This window comes from Amphibalanus amphitrite, unplaced genomic scaffold (assembly GCF_019059575.1).
Source record: "Amphibalanus amphitrite isolate SeventyFive unplaced genomic scaffold, NRLGWU_Aamphi_draft 001040F_arrow, whole genome shotgun sequence".
In the NCBI taxonomy this organism is placed as follows: Eukaryota; Metazoa; Arthropoda; class Thecostraca; order Balanomorpha; family Balanidae; genus Amphibalanus; species Amphibalanus amphitrite.
The window spans coordinates 75554-97867 of record NW_024882534.1 but is presented as its reverse complement, the minus strand read 5'-3'; the positions used below and the strand labels follow the sequence as shown (position 1 = coordinate 97867).

Here is a 22314-nt window from a genome sequence, read left to right as displayed (position 1 = left end):
GCCCTATATGGCTGAACGATTAGCTGTTCGGTGTGATATATGTCACACTGAACACCCGTCCGATAAGCCATTACCATGTGAAGAAGCCTCAGAAGTCGCTGCGACTGAGTGACAGTTATGCAGAGAGGTAACTCATTCGGAGCTGGGCTTCCAGGCTCCCGTTGAGCCTTGGATGGCTCTTTCATCCGGCATGCTAGTGGATAGGCAAATCGCAGACGCTGCACGAGCTTCTAATGCAAAATGCTTGCTGACCGAGTCATGTAATGGTTATGACATGTCTGAAAGGCCAGTGAATATTCGAAATGCCGAACATCCAAAGATGCTTCTCTTGTACTAAAGATGGAGCTATGCTGTAACTCGTGCCTTGTTCGTTGTTTGATAAGGCATCCATGTTATGGTTGGGTCGTTTGGCTGTTATGCTTTTTGGACAAGAGCATGCATTGATGCTATTGATATTCAAATGGCACGCTTTTTTTTCTCATCGGGCTAAGGTCGTATTCGACCATGATTATTTGGTCCCTGTAACGATTAGCGCAAGCCAGTTGAATTGTTTTGCTTATCAACTTTTGTTATCTTAACCCTCGCCGGCCGAGGGGGGGGGGGGGTGCCGCCCCCCCCCCATAGGGTTTTTTCGCGATAGCTCCGAACACGCTGGCGATAGAGAGCTGAAACTTGGCATACCTGACCTTTGATCCAAGCCCAATCTTTTGACACCAACCGCATTTTTGGGTCAGGTCAGGTCACTGACCTATGACGTCATAAGTGAACCTCTGCACGGTCTTCAGATGTCGCAACTTCGCAACGCCCTCACTGCCAGAGGAGATGTCACAGGGAAATGAAACTTGCAGGATCTAGTATCCATTATGAGTCCCACAACTTGTATATCTCGGATTTTTCCTAAAGGTCATATGAGGTCAGGTCATTTTCGTGACCTCACCATTATAAGTCAATGGGGAAAAATGAAAACTGCTATTCTGGCGCCGGGAACGATCTCTAACTATCTCAAGCACACAGAATCGTGATTTGGTGCACTCCTTGCAAGGTTAGATGCGTCACTTTTGCAATGTTGACCTTGCGTGACGTCATTTATGACGTCATCAAGGTCATATTAGTTTTTCGTCAATAACTCTTGATCAAATTGAGCTAGCGAGTCGGGAAAGCCACCAATGGACTCAGGAAGGCCTGCCGAATCGAATGATATGCGACATGACCTCTTTCGACCAACTTCGTGACCTGGGGGTGCTGACCTGACCTTGACCTGAGGTCAACACCCAAAGTTGACCTGACCGGGACAAAAAGTATATCATTCGACGCGCCTGAGCGAGGCGAACACGATGCTGCCAAAATCAGCGCTCTGCGGCCGTTTTTTGCGAATTTATTCACCAAAAACTGAACCGTACCTTGGGGCACTTGACCTGACCTCAGAGGTCACCGGTTGACCTAGGACCTTAAATCGGGTACCAATCTCTGCGCCTCGTAACGGCGCACACGCTCGTTTTTTCCGCGACGCGCTAGCTCCACCAGGGGCGAAACGGCGAGGGGGGGGGGTCGTACCCGCCCCCCTCCCTCGGCCGGCGCGTATGTAGAAAACCAATAGGTCCGGCGAGGGTTAAAACAAAAACATTTAAACTGTTGACATGTCTTTTACAGTTCGTCTTTGTCAGACTTGTATTAATTAAGTTAGGAAAGTTGACCTGTGCTTACACATGCTCTTCTGTGTTTCAGCCGTCTCAGAAGGGCCAGCTCCGCTTCCACCAGATGCAAAACGTGCAGGTGGCTCTGGACTTTCTCCGCTACAGGAAGGTGAGCAGCCCCTCCCAAACACCACCTCATCCCCTGAAAAAGTCGCCGTTGGAATGCCGCTCCGCTCGTCAGTGATGCCTGCCTTGTCTTGTCATCCCCCTGCAGCAGCCGCGTTGGAGATAAGAGTCCATACCCTCCCCCACGGCTGGGAAACAAACAATGACGGCAGGAATCCAGCTGTGAATCTCCACCAAGGCACAAACATGTCGTACGGGTTTGATGTTCCCATTGTGATGTCAATGGCGGGAAGTCGTTAACGCAGTGCTTCCGACGTACTCCTCAATTCGGGTGCATTGTTTGTGGGAAGACGGGTCATCAGACACCTTTGCTGGACAGCACCTCGCTATGCGTCTTGATTTGGTTTCCCTGAGGGATTATTTTGTAATCGTTATGGAAGTTAACGCTACCGTGTCCTTTCCTCGGAGTTGCTACAGTTATTGTCTGATTCAGTGTCAGGTCAGACAAAGCTCACCGTTCTCGGGTCGGAGATCAGATGTTATAGATAAGAGGTCAGAGGCCAGAGATCGGAGGCCGGAACTCTGCAACTGGCGACCAGCGACAGACAACTGGCGACTGTATTCAGAGGTCATTATCGTTGTGAGTCAAAGGCCCACGTCTTAGCAACATAACCGACTATAGCGACAATAGCATTATGGCTTGTTTCCGTCCGCGGATCTGTAACAGGTCCCAAGACCTTCCGCTCCAAGAGGGGTGAATGCTGTACAAAACAACCATGACAGCGATGCCATACTCGGAAAATATGAAGGTTATACCAACTTGTTTTGGTTCAACTGCATCTTCCGGACCAATTAGCCCCCTGACGCCATATTCATGCAGTGTTCTAGTCTGGACGTCCCACCGATTGACTAATACCCCTGTCGGCTGCCGTGGGCCGCTACTGCTATTCTCAGCATCAGCACACTCTCCTCACGTGGCCAGAGGCCTGTTACGTGTCTGACACAGACCCGACCTGCATACACGATCAGTCCCATACCTACAGCCCCGTCCCCACGGCCGGGGCGGGACGGAATGCGACGAACGGCACACGGCCTCGTCACCGACCGCCCCGCGCCACCGTCCATGAACCACCGATAGGGCCGCGCCGGCTGACACCGTTTGGTTTGGCTGGTCCCGGGTCGATTATCGCCTCCGATAGAGGCGCAGAGGTCAGGAGATTGGCATAATGCGAGCACGAGCACCCTCACTCGCACTTTAAAACCACAGATTAGGGTAGACAGATAGGCTAGCTAAGCGCGATTTTGAAAATCGTGTGAGTTTTTGGCGTGGTTGTTTCCTGCGTGATATCACTATGGTTTATTCATTTGATGACTTGAAACATGAGATTAGTTTTTAGACGTTCACAACGAAGCGTTCGTATTGACAAGTCGACTAACTGATTAAAGCTTATACGAGGGCAGTGTGTGCCATGAGTGTGTCGCTGCGTCGCTTTTGTCACGGAGTTTGACAAGTTCCTTGTGCTTGATTCATTTCCTCGACGTGAGACATGTTCAATGAGTTTGCCATTATCCGCCCAGTGCGAATAGCCTAATCGCCCTTTCCCATCACATCAGAGGCGATGGCGATGGTCATAATGACTGATTTCAAGCTCGTGCACGCGATAAAAGTCGCTCATCACCCCGTGGTTACGACGAATTGTAAATTAATCCCATCAGCCTAATAGATTGGGCTTGACGGACCCGGTTTGAGGCACGCGATCAGCATGCGGTTAAGATGCCAGTGAATCATGAAGCCGAGCGCTGCGCCGGCCCGGCCGGTGGCTGTTAAAAAAAAAGAATCATGAAGACAAAAATGGCAACATCAGATTTGTGAGATGCAACGTCTCGTATCAGACACTGTCCAATTTAGTTGGTGACTTGAAGCAGAAAAGTGTCATGTCCCGCTAATATTTTCTCGATTTATTTACAGATAAAGCTGGTGAACATCCGAGCTGACGATATTGTCGACGGAAACCCGAAGCTCACTCTGGGTCTCATCTGGACCATTATTCTGCACTTCCAGGTAAGTCAATATTCGCACTACCATGCCTTCCATTGGTAGATCATCCTAAACAGTTAACAACCAATGTGCACGTATCGGAAGCTGATGTCACCCGTCACCGTTATAACTGGGCGAAACGCGACATCTGGCTCCACTGTGTTCTTAGCGGCACGAGGTTCTACCTCGCCTTATGGTGATTTTGGGGGTAGAGACGTGACTTATCATACCGCCCATACTCGGGCAGTGGCTGATTACCAGCTTCGGCAGTATCTGGAGCGGAGTGAAAAGGCGACAGTGTGAGTTGAAGTAAAAGGGGAGTGGTAGGAGACATGAGCTGCAGTTAATGTAGACGGTCACAGCCAGCGACCATCATGGCAGCTCCTGCCATGATGGTGAAACAGTGGCAGTCCTGAGTTCAGACCTAAAGCCAACGTGGAACGATACGGTCTATCTTGACGGATGAGACGGGACAAAACCGATCCCTCGGCCACAAATTTAATCCGATCGGCGCCTTCTCTTCCGAACGGGAGAAGCTGGCTGTTGTCTAGCTTGAGGCTATGATAGAGGTAGAGTTGGACTAAAATCTATTCCCCCACATGGGAGCGGCACTGACGGCAGTTTGAGTGACGTGACTCTGCCAGGAATGCGGTGTTGAGGTCAGCAGCCGCTCGCCGCTCGCACTGACCGCTGAACACTGACCGCGACATAGGCGCCATGGCAGGACGGGGCGGCGCCAGCGGCGGTCACGGTCGGTGGCCCTGCGGTGGTGACGTGGTCACGGTCGGTAGCCATGCGGTGGTGACGAGGGTACGGTTGGTGACAGGAGAGAGACCGTGACCAGAGCTGGCTCCGACACCGCTGGTGACGCGAGAAATGGGGAGTGTTATTTAGTGCCAGCATCACCGCCTAAATCGTCCGAGAGAGGCATAGGAACATTGCAAATGCAGCGTTTTAAAGCTATGTAGATAAAATAACACTTTGGTGATTTGGTCACTACTCACTAAAGTTTGTGGTCCAACGCAACGCTCGTCCGTATTCGTAGGTATGTGTAGTTCCGGCTAGCTCCGTCAGGCAGCGCTAGTGTGTAGCGCCTCTCGCGATGCGCTGAGCTCAGGCCTGGCTAGGTGGCGCTGTCTGTACCAGAGGTGCCCGCTTGGAAAGTTCTCTGCTCAGGGTCTCGCCAGGCTGACAGGCACTCTTTAGGGCCCGGAACCTTTACAGAGAAGGTGAAAAACTTCAGAGCTGGCCCTTGCAGCTCAGCTATTTCGCTGTGATAACGGTTTGCTTGTTATTTTTAACCTATCGTCACTCGACATCGTCGCTATAGGCTTGCTATAGGCCTTCAAGCTACCAATTAAATGGTTAATTACGCTATGATTTTAATGATTTCATCTGTTGCCTTATTTCGCTGCATATCATGGCGCTGTTGTATCTCAAATATAATGAGATAGTGATGTCTTGTTATTACTTTAACGTTTGCCCTTATGGAAATTAAACGTAGGTATTGTACGCTAAACATATTGGCTAGGTCACGGAACAATTTTGTCATAGGGCAATAAGTTGATGAGGCTTGTTTCCTGTAATTAGTCAATGTTGACCCTGGCCTCCCATCATTTGCAAAATGTTTCCAAGTATCACTTTCATCTACGTCTACGAAGCATCTCTTTTTCAATAAATATGTTAGCAGTAGACAGAAACGCTTTTTAACTTTCATAACGAATTAAAATGTCAGAATTGTTTTTATTAATTTCGTGTTATTCTTTGAGATCGAGCCATTCGTAACCTCTTTGCGAAAGTTTATCCCATATGATTGAGGTTTTGTAACATGAACCCATGTTTGGCCTCATCATTAGTCTGTCCATGGGTGGACTATCGGTTTGTCTTGGACCAGTTTTAGCGCGATATCAGATGAGTTGCTTCACCCGTAGTGCGCCGCGTTGGAGCTGGGTGCGTCACTTTGGTGACCTCGCTGGGTGCGCCGTTTGTGGCCCAATCCGGCCAGTCGAGGGCAGTGTGAGTGTTTGTGTGTCAGCGAGAGAGGCCGATCCGGTATGCGTCCTCACGTGCCAACGTGACTCGATATCTCGACTGGAGGAATGGGAGTCTTGTAGGAGACACAGGGCGCATCTGCTGGAGGAACTTCGGAGGACGCACGCACAGGCCGAGCGGACTGGTTTTCGGAAAAAAGATGGACGGAATGAAGCAAAAATGCATTCAGTACCTGATAAATAGAACATATCCTTGCATTGATAATCCGATAAATATAATAAGTATGTGTCAATAATTAAGCATAAGCATAAATCTCTGGAATATTGAAAAAGTGTTTAGTCTGGTAACGTACCGTAAATATAAAAAATCAGTCTCGCATTCACTGGATAAAGTAAAAAATAGCTCGACTAATTAATACAAATTGCAGGATGCTGAATATAAAATGCAATTATCTCCGACTGGATTCCTGTAGACGGCACCGGGACGAAATCTGTGGCAGCTGTGACAGTGACATTCGGAGCCGCTGCCAACTGACGGGAAGTGGATACCGACCTTGGCAGGCGGCGACACTCAGCCGGCCAGAGAGCGGCCATTTAAACTCAGACATTTATCCGTCCAGTGTTTACATTCTGTAAATAACCTCTTCATTCTGTCCATGGCTAACCATTTATTAGGACGAACTTCAAATGCTTGCATGGCAGCAACTGATTTTGAATGCTTGCATGGTTTCTAGGTAAATGCAATGTATCCCTTAGATAATAGGTACTGCATCAATTCATGAGCATTTCTTATCGTCTACTGCCTCTTCAATGAATTACTTACATATGTAAGTCTCGCTAAAATTTAGGCAGGGGCACTAAGCTTCCATGTCATTCCCTTCACCATTACCTTCGAGCTCCGCTGCACTTACTCCGTCTCGGGCGTTACCGCTACCCGTCACCTCCTTCACACATGATGCGAGACCCTCCACGGACGGTACACTAGCGACAGGGCGCACATCCGGCAGCCGTCTATCTGTCTGGCAGCGGCGGGTTACCGGTGGCGCTGCTGCAGGTCACCTACCCTCCCCGTCCCCCCCCCCCGCCGCCGCGCCCGGCGCCCATGCCCGCGGGCTATTTCGGGCTCTCGCGCGGTCTCCGTTCGCCGCCGGCGTCGACGGCAGAAGTCAGTTCGTCGGCCACGACGGTGGCGCTCGGCGGCCCGGGGGAGGTGTGGCCCGGAGCGGTGCGTGTCGGCTGTGGCTCGTGTGATGTGACGTGGTGCTGCTCCGACAGGTTGATAGTGGGGAGATGGAACAGAGGAGTGATGTGAGAGGAGGCGGAGTAATGGCTGACGGAGCGATTCAGAACGATTGAGGAAAGCGGAAGGGGCAAGCACGTGGGGCTCTGAAAAGATTCAGCGCTCCGAACTTCCTTTTGACCTGATGTCAACGTGTGAACTGTGCTAAAGTCTGTGATATGGCAAATCCGTTTGCTGCTTTCAAGACCTATATCCTGCCGACGTTTGACGAAGAAACTTTGACAGCGACAGTTCAGTCTGTTCAGCACATATTGCTGTGAGAAAGAACTGATGGCCATAATCCTGTGATTTCTTATGTGCACCAGAAGCTGTGCAGTCAGACGTGTGTCAGCTTCAGCTCCCGTGGGTCGAAAAAATGCCACTGACGGAAGTCGCTGACCTCCACGGCACTGCTGACCGGCGCTAAGCTTTGGTGTTGTCTGGGAGAAGATACGCACAATTTATGCATGGTGCACAGTGGTAAGGACCGTCTGTAGTGAGGACCGTTCGAAGAGGGTCAGTGTGCCTCGCTGTGCTGTAGGTATCTGCGCCTGAACTGACGATATGGCGTCGCGCACAGACTCAGACGTAAACGGTGGCCTCCTGGACAGTCCCAGTCGACCCGCCCGACGGAAAAACCGGCCACCGATGCCGCTGCCGGCGGTTGAGGAGCCGCCGCCACTGCCGCCCAAACTCACTAGCCGACCGCGCCCTCTTCCAGCGATTCCATCTACTTCTACTGCCTCCTCTACTGCCACTCCAGGAACTGCCACTCCAAGTGCTCCCACCATCCGTCACCTCTCCTCGGCCAACGTCAAGGCCGCGACCGCCGGTTCTGCACCCTCGTCGCCCGTCTCCAGTCTGCCAAACTCTCCGGCCGTCCGTCGCCGCAGGCCGTCCCTTGGGGATGCCGGCACCTGGCTGCGTCAGCACCTGCAGAAACCCTGCGCAGAGTGTGGAACTCGACGGAGACATGCGTCGCACTGCAGTCGGGACAAAGTTTCAGGCTCTGGGACTGATGTGCGGGGCTCTGAGGGTACGTGTGATGGTCCTGGAGCTGAGCTTGCTCTCTCGAGCGAACGACAGAAAGGTGTTATAGGATCCAAGTCACAGTCGTGCCGATCTCTTGATGACCGAGGAAGTCAAGGCAGCTTTGCTAGCCTGAAGCGACGTCTTGGCCTTCCTCTCGGCGGCGCCAGGTCTCAGTCAGCTCGCTCACTGACTACCAACACAGAGCCCACCTCTTCAATTCGAGCACGGCCAAAAGAGCGCGCCCCGCCCGTTCGCAAGGACCCGGGCCCGTACCGCCCCGTGCTATGGACCTGTACCGAACAGTGGGAGCGGAACTACCTAGTACTGGGTGTGCCCGAGTGGAGTCTTGAACCGCGTCGACGGAAAAAGACTGACAAACCCGCGCCCTGGATGCGTCTTCTGCGCAAACTGAGCACTCCGGGCCGGCGGCGGGCGCAAACGACCGAACTGGTGCCCGTTCCGGAGACGGTCGGTGCGGACGGAGGTCCGGACCCGGAGACAGTCAGCAAGGAAGGAAGTCCGGATCGCGTGCCGCCCCTGGATGGCAGCTGGCCACAGATGGCGGAGAGGGATGACGACGAGATGTCGGGTCCTCTTCGGCAGGCGGTGTCTGAGTTGAACGTCACCTCGGAGGGAGACTTCACGGTCGCCGAGGTTGAAAGCAGTCCGCATGGAGAGATTGAAGATGTGTTGGAAGAAGTGAAAGAGGTTGTTGATGAACCAGACGGATCTGGGAAGGATACAGACGACACGAACAAACCCGGAGAGATAAAGTACGAGCCGAACGAATCGGACAGGTTGACTTCTGACTTAGATGAGCCTGTCCAAACAGAAAGTATGCATGATGAGCCTAGCGTAGCTCCAGAAGTTATTTCTGAAGAAATGTCAGAAACTGCCTCTGTAGAAGGAATTGAGGTGAATGCCAGTAATTCAAATGTTGAACAAACTGTAACGCCCAATGCGGAGAGCACCTCAGGTGAAGCGGATATAGCACGGGAGAGTTTGCCCGTGGATTCCCAACAAGAAAAATCGTCCGACTCGACGGTGCAATCACCCGACCAAATGGAGACCGAGACCATACAGGAGGGCGCCGAGGTGTCTTCAGCATCAGCTCCGGAACCATCGAGCCAGGCTCCCGATTCATCCGCAAAAGTACGTATTGCATGTGAGAGAGCGCTGGCGTTATGTGGGAGTGTTTTGTGTGAATGCACGCTTATGTGTACTGTGCTACTTTTTTATCCTTATTTTGTGACGCCATGTAATATTTCTAGGCCTCCTTTCTTTTTCTTTCTGGGCCTATTGGTAGTTGGTACGATTAAGCTAATCGGTTTTCTTGTTCTACATACTACAATAGAAAAAGAGTTTTCAAGCTAGTCGGGCGGCAGCTCTGCTGATTTATTCGACAGGTGATAGTTTGTGACTGTTAAAACAACGGACGCTGTGAAAGTTGACACACAGTTGAATCTCCTCAGAAATATGATCTGCGAAGGACGATTCAGAGGTATACAAAAGCTGGTATGCATGGCATCTGATGTTCTGCGGCTTATTTTAGCGAGTAGCGCGTGCAAAGTTGATCGCCTGTCTAGCAACACCGACCGAGCTCCCCGGGTTGTCAGTTTCGTCAGCAAACTGTCATGCGACTATCTGTCTAAGCGAAGCCCAGTCGGCGTCTTCCCGATTCTATCCGATGTTGGGGCGTTGGAAAAACACAACAGCGGGTGGGATCTGCTGGTCTCGGTCGTCTGGAGGTCAGAATGTGGGCACAGGTGGTTGGCCGACACGCCTGCTGTCCGGACCAGAGACGACGCTGCCGCCAGTCACTAAGGGCTGCACTGCAGGTTACATGGACTCACCAGAGACCGGCACGGGACCTGGGCCCATCTGCGGGAACGCAGGTGGCCAGCCGCCAGGTTTCCCCAGGACCACATGTGACCTAGGTTCATTCTCACAGATACCACAGGTGACCTAACCTAACCTGGTCCACAGACAGGAACTGGGACGGCTGAGACATGTGCGTGAGGGCGGGCCGGCCACTCCCTGACACGCTCCATTGTTTGAAAGGCCATTGTTGAGTGTGGGCTGCCAGACCCGGAGGCCCACACCCTGGTTGACGGGGCGGAGACAGTGGATTTCTCTGTGCGTGGTGTGCTGGCGGTCCGCCCAAGTGCCTTAGGAGCACGGGACATACCGGTAAAGATAAGCTGCGTATCCTCGTAAGCCATGAATGAATTCCAATGATTATTGATTATTCTATTCTCAACGTAACCATTAACCATTTAAAACCCATGCTGCTTCTGAGAGATGCGAAACAATTCATTATGACATGGTCAAATATATAGGTAGGCTCCTGTATGTTTTTCTTCGTGTTTAGCTTCTTCGAAATATGTATTCAATTAGCTTCACAAGCTGATCCTCGCCTACAGCATTTGATTCAATGTGCCGCGTCAATTTCCAAGAAGGAAGGCTCCCCGTTCCACACTATGGAGCGTGAAGTCTCGTATGGAACTAAGGTGTTAGACGGTGCAAATCATCGGCACCATTCGTTCAGCTCCCGGACTGTCAGCAGCCCGTGTAGCTGCTGTGTCATTCATCCGGCGGCAGGCGGTGTCCAGCGATCCTTGGGTTCCAACTGTCGCATCTTCGTGATTTCCAGCCGTCGTCTCTTCGTGATTTCCAGTCCAGCCCTCCGTCATGTCAAGCCCTCCGTGGTGTCTAGCCCAGCCTTTCGTGATTTCCAGTCCAGCCCCCGTGATGTCCAGTTCCCCGTGGTGTCCAGCACTTCGTGATTCCCAGTCCAGTCTATCCCTCCTTGGTGTCCACTGTCCAGCCCTCCGTGGTGTCTATCCCTCCGTGATGTCCGGTCCAGCCCTCCGTGGTATCCACTGTCCAGCTATCCGCGATGTCCAGCCCAGCCCTGACTGTCCAGCCCTCTGTGGTGTCCACTGTCCAGTCCAGCTCTCCGTGGTGTCCAGAGCCGCCGTCCACCGCTCCGTGGTGTGAATCACCTCAAGTTCATGGCTCGGACGCGTGACGTAGCGGGCCGTGACGAGGCTCGGGCGCGGCAGGTACGCGGCGGGCGACGGCGCGCGGACGGCCGACGGTGGGCGGGAGCAGTGGCCCGCAGTCGGGCGCCGCCGCCGCCCACTCGACGGTCTTCCGGTGGGTGCCAGCGTGTCAGTGCGTGTGCGTGCCGAGCGGGACAGCGCGCTGTGCACGTGGGCGAGCCGGGTCGGCGGCGCCGGCCGCGCGGCGACCCTGGGCATCTCATTATTGCCGGGCGCCGGCTGACTGCGGCTGGAGGAGGGGCTGGCGGCGCCGGCTGGAGCTGGAGAGACCAGTCGAGCGGCGGCCGCCCTGTCGGCTTCACGCGCAGCGCGGCGCTCCACAGTGCCGCCAGCGAGGACGGAGAGATACGATCCAGTCGCGCGACGAACCACCACAACCGGAGCACGGGCTCCTGGAGTGAGCTCCGTAAGGAGCTGAGAGAGGTGTGAGGACTGAGAGGACCGTCAGCGGACCCACCGCCGCCATGTCCATGTACAAGTTCCACACGGGCGGAGACCGGCTCTTCATGTCGGGAGGCCGGCAGACGGACGACTATAACGCTGTGCGGGAGCGCGAGGATGTGCCGGAGCTGCAACAGGTGGTCACCTCCCGTCGGATGGCCTCCGACATCCACCAGTCAACCAGCGAGATGCAGCGCTCCGAGAGGCACGGAGGCATGAAGTCGGTCAGCATGCGCGTCATCAAGAAGACGACCACGCTGTCGCACGGCCAGCAGAAGTCCAGGATGGAGAGCATGATGGAACAACACGATGGGAGGATGATTGTACCTGTGCGCGAGCGGCCGGCCATCCAGCACTCGTCACATCTCACCCAGTCGTCCAACTATCAGCAGAGACAGGTCAGAAGATGTGGCGCACCGCGCCGGTCGGTTCTGGGCTTTGACGGGTATAGGTCAGGCTCAGGTCAGATAAGGCCAAGCTCGGTCCAATCGGATCGGTCTGGTATAGGTCAGGTAAGGCTCAGTCCTCCAGCTGACGTCAGGTGGCGCCAGAGCAGGTGGAAGAGTCGAGGATAGGTCAAGGTCATTCCAGTGCAGGTGTTTGTTATGAAGCGCTGTGTTCTCAGGTGTGAAATGGGCCTTCCTTCTTTGTCGCTCATTCAGCGCAGTTTGTGGTGTGCTGTGGTCGGTTGGGGTGCTGGCTGAGCTGCCTTGCAGCCGACCGTGCACTCTATGCGACATAAAACTCGGCACCTGTGGAAAGTTAGGTATATGCCGGACCCACCAACCTCACATTATCACATATATGATTTAATACGGTGGAGTTGGCAGCAGTCCATGTGACCCTTGATATCAGTCATCATATTGTTTTGGTCCAGAAGCTATAAAGGGAAAATTGTGTCAGCGATAGGTTGATAAGCCAAATGAATGGGTGTTCTTTTTATGCGGAACATGATATGAAAAGTTAAATCACGTGATAAGTTTTCCGCTTGTCAACATTTATGGCTCCAGCATTCCTTTCATAGCAACATAAACCAAACAGAGCAATGATAAGAACTCGCCCCTTAGAAGGATGTCGCAACATCCATGTGCTCCCGGGAGTCATTTCTGTCTAAACTGATGGCATCACATTACCTAAATGTCTCTCGTCCGGGTACCACAGCCCGGGGCTCCCCACAATCACTGATCCTATCTGTTGGGTGCAACGTGCGCCGACAATTGGTGTCATTGGCCGCTGTTCCCAGCCCGGTGCGGTGTTTTTATCACACAGGGGTGGCAGTGGGGTCAGCGGAGGGATCAAGCGCTGTTCAGCCGCTGACGAAAGCGGTGTTGACACGTTCGGTGCGAGGCGGCTACTGCGGCGAAGCGGTCCGAACGGCCCGTTTTTCGGCTGTCGGTGGCTGCTGCGTGCCACCGGAGGGTGTATGTCGGAGCGTGAGGGGAATCGTGAGAGGTCTGGTGACGTCTGGGAGACGCACAGACGAGCCTACCGACCGGCCCAAGACGGAAGCCAGGGAGCGAGTTTTTACGCGTGGGACAAGTTTTTGCTCTCAACTTTGCTTCGTTGATGATCTGGAATGGAAGATCAGCCCTCAATGTCATGAGGTTTTGGAGGGCAATAGGTGCCTACCATGGATTCTGTTTCATAATCAATCGCATTTTGAATCTAACATTTAATCGGAAACTGACTTCTTGCAATCCGTATGCAAAATCCGGCACACTGCACGCCGTTCAAGACCGGTTACTTGGCCATCTGTTTATCGGAAGTCACTTTCACTCCATTTAACTCCATTTTAGGCACTTCAGTCTGATAAAATCTTTATCACTTTCCATAAATTGATAATCTTCAGATTTAAAAGGCCTCAAAAGATCCCAATCTGTGGCCGTGGCGCTTTTATTTCTGTGCGGCTCTCAGTTTCAGCGATTCCAAGATGGACCCATTCATCATTGGTGACCGCAGGACCATATTTGTCCGCTGTGACGCGGTGCCGATGCCACCTGACCGGGTCAGTATTACCAACCGGTCGAGTGTGCGGCGGACAGTGGTGTGCGCCCCTCCCCAGCCTCCCCTCCCCTGCAGCAAGGCCACGGCGCCGTGCGCCGGCCTGGACGGCCCATATTTGGAGGGCTGAGGCCGAGCGGCGGCGGCGGCGGCGGCGGCGGATCGGTCAGTCCTGGCGCACCTGGGTGCTGCAGCCGCCGTCGGACTAGCCGCGCCGCTGCTGCGGCCAGCAGCTTCTCAACACACCTCCAGCTGGTGGAAACACAGCTGCTGCAGCCGGCCTGAACTGCCGGAGGTCACGGGTACTGCCCGAGGAGCTGATAACTGTAGAGAGACCTGCCGTCCCTCCCCTCCCTCGCGCGTGGGGAGCCGTCAGAAGCTCAAACACGGCTCGACTGGCGGGCAGCGAGAGCTCCCCCCCTCTCTGGGGGAGGGGTACACGCACCTGTTCACTTCCCGCTGCCGAGGGTGGAGTTGAACCCGCCCAAACCGAGACCCGTGCTCCCACCGGGACCCGCCCTACACCTGTCACTGCAGACCGTGTTATCGGCCCGGCGAGCGACAACTGATGGTTTTTGGGTGTAGTGTTCCGTACAGCTGGGGTTAATAAATAACACGGGCGTGCTACGTTCTCACTGACGTGCAGTGAGTGATTGCAGCGGGCAGACGGAAGCAGCTGGGCAAGGTCTGCAAACAAACAGGTGTCCGGTTCAACTGGTCCGCGAGCTTCTGCTCTCTGTCCCTCGTGGTCTCGATCTGTCTGTTCCTTGATCACGGTCCCTTTGGTATACCGTCTGATTACCTTCCTACCTGGTCATTGCTCTCCGTTTAGCCCCCGGACCGTATATGGTCCCTAGACCGTCTGGTGCCTACCCAATCCATCTGGTCGCCGACCCCGGTCCATGCGGTCCCCGGTCCACTGCACGGTCTCCTCTCTGAGTGGTCTCCGATGACCGTGTCGAACTGTTTCCGGCGGCCGGCGCCACTCTCTCACGGTGAGACCGCTCGATGTTTCCTTGACATCCGCCTTACCTCAGCGCCGCTGGAGGAGCTCGTGATGAGGTCTGGCCCCTCCGTTTAGCTGAACCGGTCTCTAGTTCTCTGGGACAATTCCTCCAGGCAGGGATCGTTTCGGTCACCGAGAGCGGAACGGAAGGTCGGAGTGGAGTTGGAGTTGCGACGTGAGCTCACAGTGGTTCATTTTCTGGTCAGGCTGATCAGGGAATGCACCTGAGAGTAGAGAGTGGAGGTGGAGATAAGAATAGTGACTGGGGAGACAAGGGTCGAGCGTAAGGCTGTGAATGGATCCACGCTGCGAGGATAGATTGGGCCAGCTGTTGCGTTTGTCAGCCCGTGTGCACCGTGCGGTCGGCCGAGCGTGGCGAACTCAGTGCCTTCTCATGCTGATCAGAGCTTCGTCTGACCTGACCTGTTGAACGCAGCACCCACGCCGTCCCACACGGCTCGCTTTCGTCGTGTTCTATTTGGTGACGTCACCGTCAGGTTGTGACGTCATGCTGCCCACACGGCTGACACCTGCGGTGTTTAGATGGAGACTGCCGGTCGGTAGCAGAGAACACCTGGGAGATTTGGTAGTCCCAGCGGTCAGCTCCGGCCTCTGTGGGGCTGGTGAAGTTGGCTGGTGGGGCGGGTTGATGGGACAGGCCGGTAGATCCGCGGTCGGCTGCCCTGGCGGCCCGCTGACCGACCCACAGCCCGGATATGTGTCCCGCGGCGGCAGGCGGGGCCCGCATACCGGCTCACTGGCGCGGGGAGCCGCCCAGCACCACTCCCGCCCACAGGCTGCCGGGCGGCGCGTATATGGAGCGTCCCACACACCGACCGCAGAGCGAGCCGCCGCAGAGCCGCGACCCACACCGGGTCCCCACCGGGCGCCGGTTCCGTCCGAGAAACTCCAGAGAGGTTCCCTGGTGAAATGACTACCGAAACTGTAACACAACCCCGGGCGGGCCGGAAGAGCGCGATAGGCCGCGGGACTCCCGTGTGGGACAGTGTTTCCGTTTAGTCGTCCAGTTTGCTATGTGGACGGATGATTTCGTCAAACCACTTGTGGGATAAGCATGGGACCGAAGGGCTCCCATATCCATCATAGTAGAGCACCACTTTCTGTGCCGTTTGCGGTTGTCGGTTTGTGTAAGCGGGCAAACCGGGTGGTCCGAGACACTGATACAGAATAAATTGGCGGAGCGACAAACCGAATCCAGGAGTCTTATGCTCAGTAATTAAGTCAGTATTTATAAATTGAAATATCAACAAAGAGTACCATTCATTTACCTCCTACTCTATAATGCGTCTAGATGCCGGCGACGTATCCAAGAATCACGTCTGTCCTAGTCAGCTTGCTACGGCTTACAGCTTTCCCGAATTGTCGCTCAGCTTTGTCGTCTGTCAGCTCAGCTCTTCTATGTTAGCTCAGCTCTCCCGTCTATGTTCGCTCAGCTCTTCCGTCTTTGTCATCTTTGTCATCTCAGCTCTGCCTTTTTTGTCAGGCTAGCTCTCCTGGCTCTGATGGCTCAGTTCTCCAGTCTTCTTGAGTTTAGCTCTCCCGTATCTGTGAGCTTAGCTGTCCCATCTCTGTTGCCTCAGACATCCGGTTTACGTCAGTTGAGCTCAGCTCTCTTATCTGTAGGCCAAGCTCTCCCGTCCAGTCAGCTCAGCTCTCCTGTCTCTGGTGGCTCTGCTCTCTCTTCTCTGCCATCCCAGCCCTCGTCGTCCCACCACGTCACGTGCTAGTGATCGATGAGGCCCTCGTGGGCAGCACGTGAGGCCTCCGGCGACGAGCGCACTTCCAGGGCCTCGCTGGGGCGTCTGGGGCCGATTTCACGACAGTGCTCTGAGCACCGTCGCTGTAAACGGTCACAGCACAGATGCTGCCACGCGAATCATATGACGCTGGTTCAGCTGTAGCTGGCAGATGCCTCCTCGATATGTGTCATGGGCAGTCGGTGGAACTCACGATTGACTCATAATTGATTTTGAGTGATCATTCCTGCCAGGAGCATCGGATTCCGATCGTACCCATTCACTTTTTAAAGACAGTCTGCAGCTATTTCGCAACGTCAAATGTCGCTATGCACGAGTCAGTCGCCAATTATACAGACATTCGGCTACATCGACCTCGGAGATAAGCCCCTGGTTCAGGGGCAGTCGAAGGTGTTCTCGCGGGCACCGCTCATGAAGGCCCCGCACGTGCACTCGAGTCTTCTGCTCATGGCATGGTGCCAGCACCTCGCGGCAGTGTCGTCATCATCCGCGCCGGGTTGCGAAATTTGCGCCGTGTTCACAGCAGATGCGTGCAACCTGTTCTCACGGCGATTGGCCGTGTGCTGGGGCGGACACCTGCTAGCCGTTCATGAACGCTGTAGTGAGGGATGCCAGAGTGCAGACATCGTAAACGCTACGCATTTGTGTTTTATTGGCGTGTTTGGTAGGTGATTATTGCGATAAGCCATATCAGAATCGGCAATCAAGAACTACGTCTTATTTAACAATACGTTGGTTTTATTATAATCATAACCTTTTCTGAATGGTGATCTGTGGATCACGCTTAAACTGCATACCTCTACGGCAGCCATCATGTGTTCATGTGAGGTAACCACGCCATTCATCACCCATGGCGGTTAAATTCCCATTCTTGGGCCACACTATCAGAGCGTACGACCACTTTACCACCCATTACTCATCGGTTACTAAGACGACTCGAGCATGTCGGAAGCCAGGTATAAAAACTGAATACATTTTAATAGACTGAAAAGGATGTTACCAAGCGGCTACGTCCCACAGACCGCATTCTATGATAGGAAGTTAACAGCACTAGGTATAGCACAATGCCCGGCAGGGTATTGTTTCTTTATTCAGTGTCGTTTATGGCATAGAGGCAATGCTTTTACCTTTGGGTCTGACCCATTGATGACTTCATATCTAATTAGTCCGACGGCGTCTCTCCCGTCGTTTTTACTGTTGTTTGAGTGCGTGCGTTGGCGTGATAAATCACTGCGAAGCCTGTTGCATCAGGGCATACGTCACCGTCTTTCCCGTCCCACGCGTGTCGAGCAAGAAACGAATGACGAACGACGTCCGTTGTTTTCTCCCGACGGCCCTTACCGATAGAAGGAGGCGTGTTTTCGACACAAAGTCGAACACTAACTTGTCGTGCGACACATGAGAAATGCCTAAAGTGCCGTTGAGATGGTGAAAACGGAGACAATAGCAAATCTCTCACGGCTGCACACGGACAATAATCAGCTGAGTAATGATCAGCTGACTGAGACTGCGGTTGACTAATGGGTCAGTGGTCTGGCGAGGCCAAACAGCTGATTTGAACAGGTGAGCTCCGGGGATTAAACGCCTGAGCCAAGTCTCGGAAGATTTGTTGTGGCTCAGCGCCAGACAAAATCGCTGGCCGAGAGGTGAATGCCCTTCAATAGCCTTCGGCGAAGTTCATGAAGTTTGTATGAAGTCATGTAAAACCCAGGAAATACGATGCCGTCTAACACATGGCCAAGCATGGTTTGCCCGGGCATGATGTAGGTCAGTTCTGCTTATCTTGAACCTAAAAGCAATTAACACGGTTACAAGCACATCTAACATCTGTGGGCACTTCTCACCGGGTGTAGCCAGGAAGCACCCCTCCCCTGACTTCCGGTGCAGGGGAGAGGGGGGGGGGCGTACCGTCTGGCCCGACGGGCGGCCTGCCAAGACCGTCAGATGCGTGGGCACTGCGTCGCCAGAGCGGCACGCACACGCTGCAGCGACTTGACGCACTGCAAGGCCGCTGCATAGAGTGAACGCCAGCTGGACACCGTCTGCTGCAGTTCGCTGGTATCTGACTCAACGACTCATCAGCTGGACCCGTGCCAGCCAGGAGACGGAGAGGATGAATTGAGGGAATCGGTAATGCAGGTGGTCGCTTAATGAGTATTTTTAGCAATATTTATCTGCAACTTTTACCAAAAAATGTTGTATGACAGCTTCGGAAATTAATAAATATCGGACCGTGATTTTCCTTATGTCTGGCATCGCCTCATAACGTACCCATTTCCCTTCCTCCTGCTGTGGACAACCGGTTTTCACTTTCACGAAATTCCGGGGCGCCGGCCTTTTAACGAACTGTTATGCATTGTGTTGTTCCAAATGGCCATGACACGGTACCGGTTTGTATTCGATTGCACCACAAAGCTTCTGCTGCTCAGGTATCACGTCTTTCTTTGTCTGGGTTTGCAAACTCCTGCTGCGGGTTTTCTTTTGCGATATAACAGTAGCACGGTAGCACTTTCGTGCTCGACTCCTCTGATTTCAATTGAATTACAAAATGAATCAGACTCGTGAGCCATGCCAGTGTAATTTGTCAGAAGATAAGCTCTGTCAGTGCTTAAATGCAAGTGACCTGTGTCAGTGGGTGATGTTGCATAACGATAAATCACTGTCGGCAAACAGACACGGACTGACAGCCGACCGCGATAACTTCCGTGGCGACTTCAACTATGGCTCTGACTCTACCCGTGGCGGAGACTGGCTGGCGACTGCCACTGACTTAAGTCCATTTAGCGCCGTGTCTGAGACTGTGACTGTCAATCTGACTCAGTTCGCCATCCAGACCACCTTTCAGTTAGTCTCGTGTGACCTCTCTACTCCCGGTGTCGCCCTCATGCCTGTGTAACGGAGCCAGAGACAATTACCGTTTGGGGTCCATCGGCATCGTCCCGGTTCGCTGGAGCTCAGTTGTCCGGCGCTGGCTCCTCTGCGACCCGAATAACGGGAGTAAGCAGTTCAGTCTGTAATGGCATCTCTCGTGACTCTCAGCTTGAATGTGACTGCATGACTTTTGCTGGTTTGGCGCCTCTATGATCCGTGGTAGAAAGCGGAAATGTTATTGACAACTGAAGCGAGGCATTACGCTGAATATCAAACGATTTGGTAGGCACTAAAACGTTTACGGATCACTGACAAACCGTTAGCGTCGTTTGTGTCGACGTCAGGAATCTCTCACGTCACCCGGGACTGAGTAAAAACAGACAGCTCTGCCGAGCGGTGACGTCCATGGCGGACAGGTCCGACACCCGAGTGTCCCCGGGCCAGAACTCGTTCCGCCCGGCGGACGACGAGCCCGATATACCGTCGGGTGGGCCAATTTGGGCTGTCCCTAAGGTCACATACCGGTCACGCTGACACTGACGGGTCTGAGACGACCCAGCTGCTGTCAGCTGGTTTCGATCCGGGGCTGCGTCGTAGGTCGAAAGAGACTGGGAAACGTCGCAGGCTCACACGAGCCACTACGGTTACCACAAACGCACTTGTGAGAGAGTGTCACGGCCCATGCCGGAACTAGAGGCCTTAGGAAACGTCACAGGCACACACGAGCGTCAGAAGCCGACACCAATGTGGGGCAAACGTCCCTGTGACTCGGCTTCCGACTAAGCCACGGAGATTGACTCTGACTCGCGACCCTGAGTGGTGTAGCTGACTAAGCTGTGAGTCGGTGGGATGTGCTGGCAGCGAGCCGATTCACCTGGCGTTTAGCCAGTGGTCTGATGACGTAATAGTGCTGATGACGTCACGCTACGGAGATGGACGGTTAGCCGAGCTGAATTTCGGCGCCGCTTCTGCCATCATCTGTCAGGCTTTTTCGTCGAGGTGACACACTTCAGAAGAACTGGCGAATTATCTGACGTTGATGATGCTAGGACTGAAAAAGTAGATTTGCATACACAGCCGCCACTGTGATGGGAGATATAAATGAACGAGTCAGCATATTTATCACTTCTTTTCTTCGCAGTGATGCAGAGATTGCGAAAACCACTGTTTCGTCTAGCGCCAAAAGATATCAAAGTCGTAGCAACAATGGCTTTTCGCGAGGTGGCGTTGTGGCCATATGAAAATAACGGAAAATTGCCGCTTCTTATTCATTAATTTTACCTTCACTCATAAATTGCACTGTTATTCGAAAGATTGTCGGCCGCTGCAGTGCCACACCGAACTCTGCCGTACCCTGGCGTTCTCGGTCGTTCTCCCCAGCCGTTCTCCGTCGTACTCCGCTAGCCCCAGCCATTCCCCCACCATCCCGTCTATCTGTTCTACTCGGCACCGAGCCGTGAAAGTAGCCTCCCGTCCGCCAGTCGCGCGCCGCGGGCCGGCAGCAGCCCAGAGGGGTTACATCACCAGCGGACTGAGCTGCCGTCCGGCCCGGATGGCGTGGGGTTGGCCCCATCCTGTCGGGGCTCTCTGCACCCGCTGGCGACCGATGCAGAGCTATGACATCCTGCTGCCGAGCGCCCGTCCCGCTGAGGTCGGCTCCCATAATCAGACCAACTTAGATGATACAGCGGATGTGTGGATGTTGGTTTGGTGGCTGGAAGCAGGGGAGGAGAATGCTGTTGTGTTGATGATTGTGGTTGCGATGGGGATGCAGCCCAGTAGAAATCGTATGGGAGCGTCCGCTATCTAAACATGGCAAACTATACCAAAGGCAAGACGGAGAGCCGTCACTAACTTGGCTTTCGTCACCACGGGAAGCCGACCAACGCTTTACCATTTATCGCCTGGTGAATACGGACGATCATTCATGAATATATCTGATGGACAAGCAGATAGGAGCGGGCCTTGGTGCAATGATAATGCTGCACTTGGCAAGCGTCTCGGATACGACCTTGGCGTGCATCTCGCAAATGACGTCAAGGATTCTCAGGAAGCATCCCGCGGTTCATGACCGATGCATGGCGCCTAGGGTGGTCCACATTTACATGGTAAAAAATAAAGTTCGTCAGATTCATCGGGCCGGGTCGGAATTCTTGTCGATACTGTAGCACAAGCTTCTGTGCAAAATTTCATCAAGATTGGATGATTTTATCCCGTCCCGCAAAGCGGTCAAAGTTTCCATTATATGTACCAGCCTTCAGTATAGGGCGAATACTTGTCTTTCAACATTGCCCAGTCGCGCCAGCGGCTATCTACCAAAGAGCTTGCCTGCTCAACGCACCAACCCTCTCTAGCCTTCTCAATGATAGATCTAGTCTTCCTATCAGCCACAGGCAGGAACGATAATCCACAGTTCCTGTTGCAGTTCCTGTTCTCAGTGCCAGGAGCAAGGCCCTGTATGCCAGGAGGTGCGAATGCATTACGCTAGTTATGAATTTGCCTGCGTATGGGATGGCCGCTGAAGCTGCAAAAGGCACACGCTCAATCACCGAAATGTGGCTTGTTTTGGCAGCCAGAAGCAAATCCTTGCTGGGTGAAACAGCCTCTTACGAAATGCATGATGCATCTTTTCACTTTTCACACCATCCGCCTTCCGGCCCGGGACTCCCGAGATCCCGTCCTTCAAGCGGTTTGTAAAGTGGTGGCAGCTCACGGACCGAGTGTCGTTCAAACCGCTCAATGACTTCATTGACTTCGCCGACAAGATGAAAGTCACCTGACGCGCATTGCTGAAGAAGCAGCGGCCCCGTGATGACTACCGCAATGTGGTGTACTTCACCACCGCCGTGATGGACGGTGACTTGGAAGCGAGCATCCTGAAACCGGTTGCCCTACAACGTGCTCGTTGGATGGCAAACTTGATCAACACGTAAGATCTCTCAAGTCAAGAACACTCTCAAGAACACTCTTCTGTCAGCCTCAGCTTGCGCTCACCGAGCACGAGAAGAGGACGATGGTCCGGTTCACCACCTTCATCGTCACAAGGTAAGTA

At 53.6% G+C, this 22314-nt stretch overlaps 1 protein-coding gene across 1 annotated transcript in view; it reads left to right on the top strand.

Annotated features, from left to right (window-relative positions):
• Positions 1–22314, top strand: part of LOC122369475 (dystonin-like) — a 101201-nt gene that overhangs the window by 27915 nt on the left and 50972 nt on the right. The window contains exons 4-5 of the mRNA XM_043344254.1: positions 1726–1803; positions 3730–3822. Coding sequence (XP_043200189.1) covers positions 1726–1803; positions 3730–3822 — 171 coding nt within the window. The remainder of the gene's footprint in view (positions 1–1725; positions 1804–3729; positions 3823–22314) is intronic.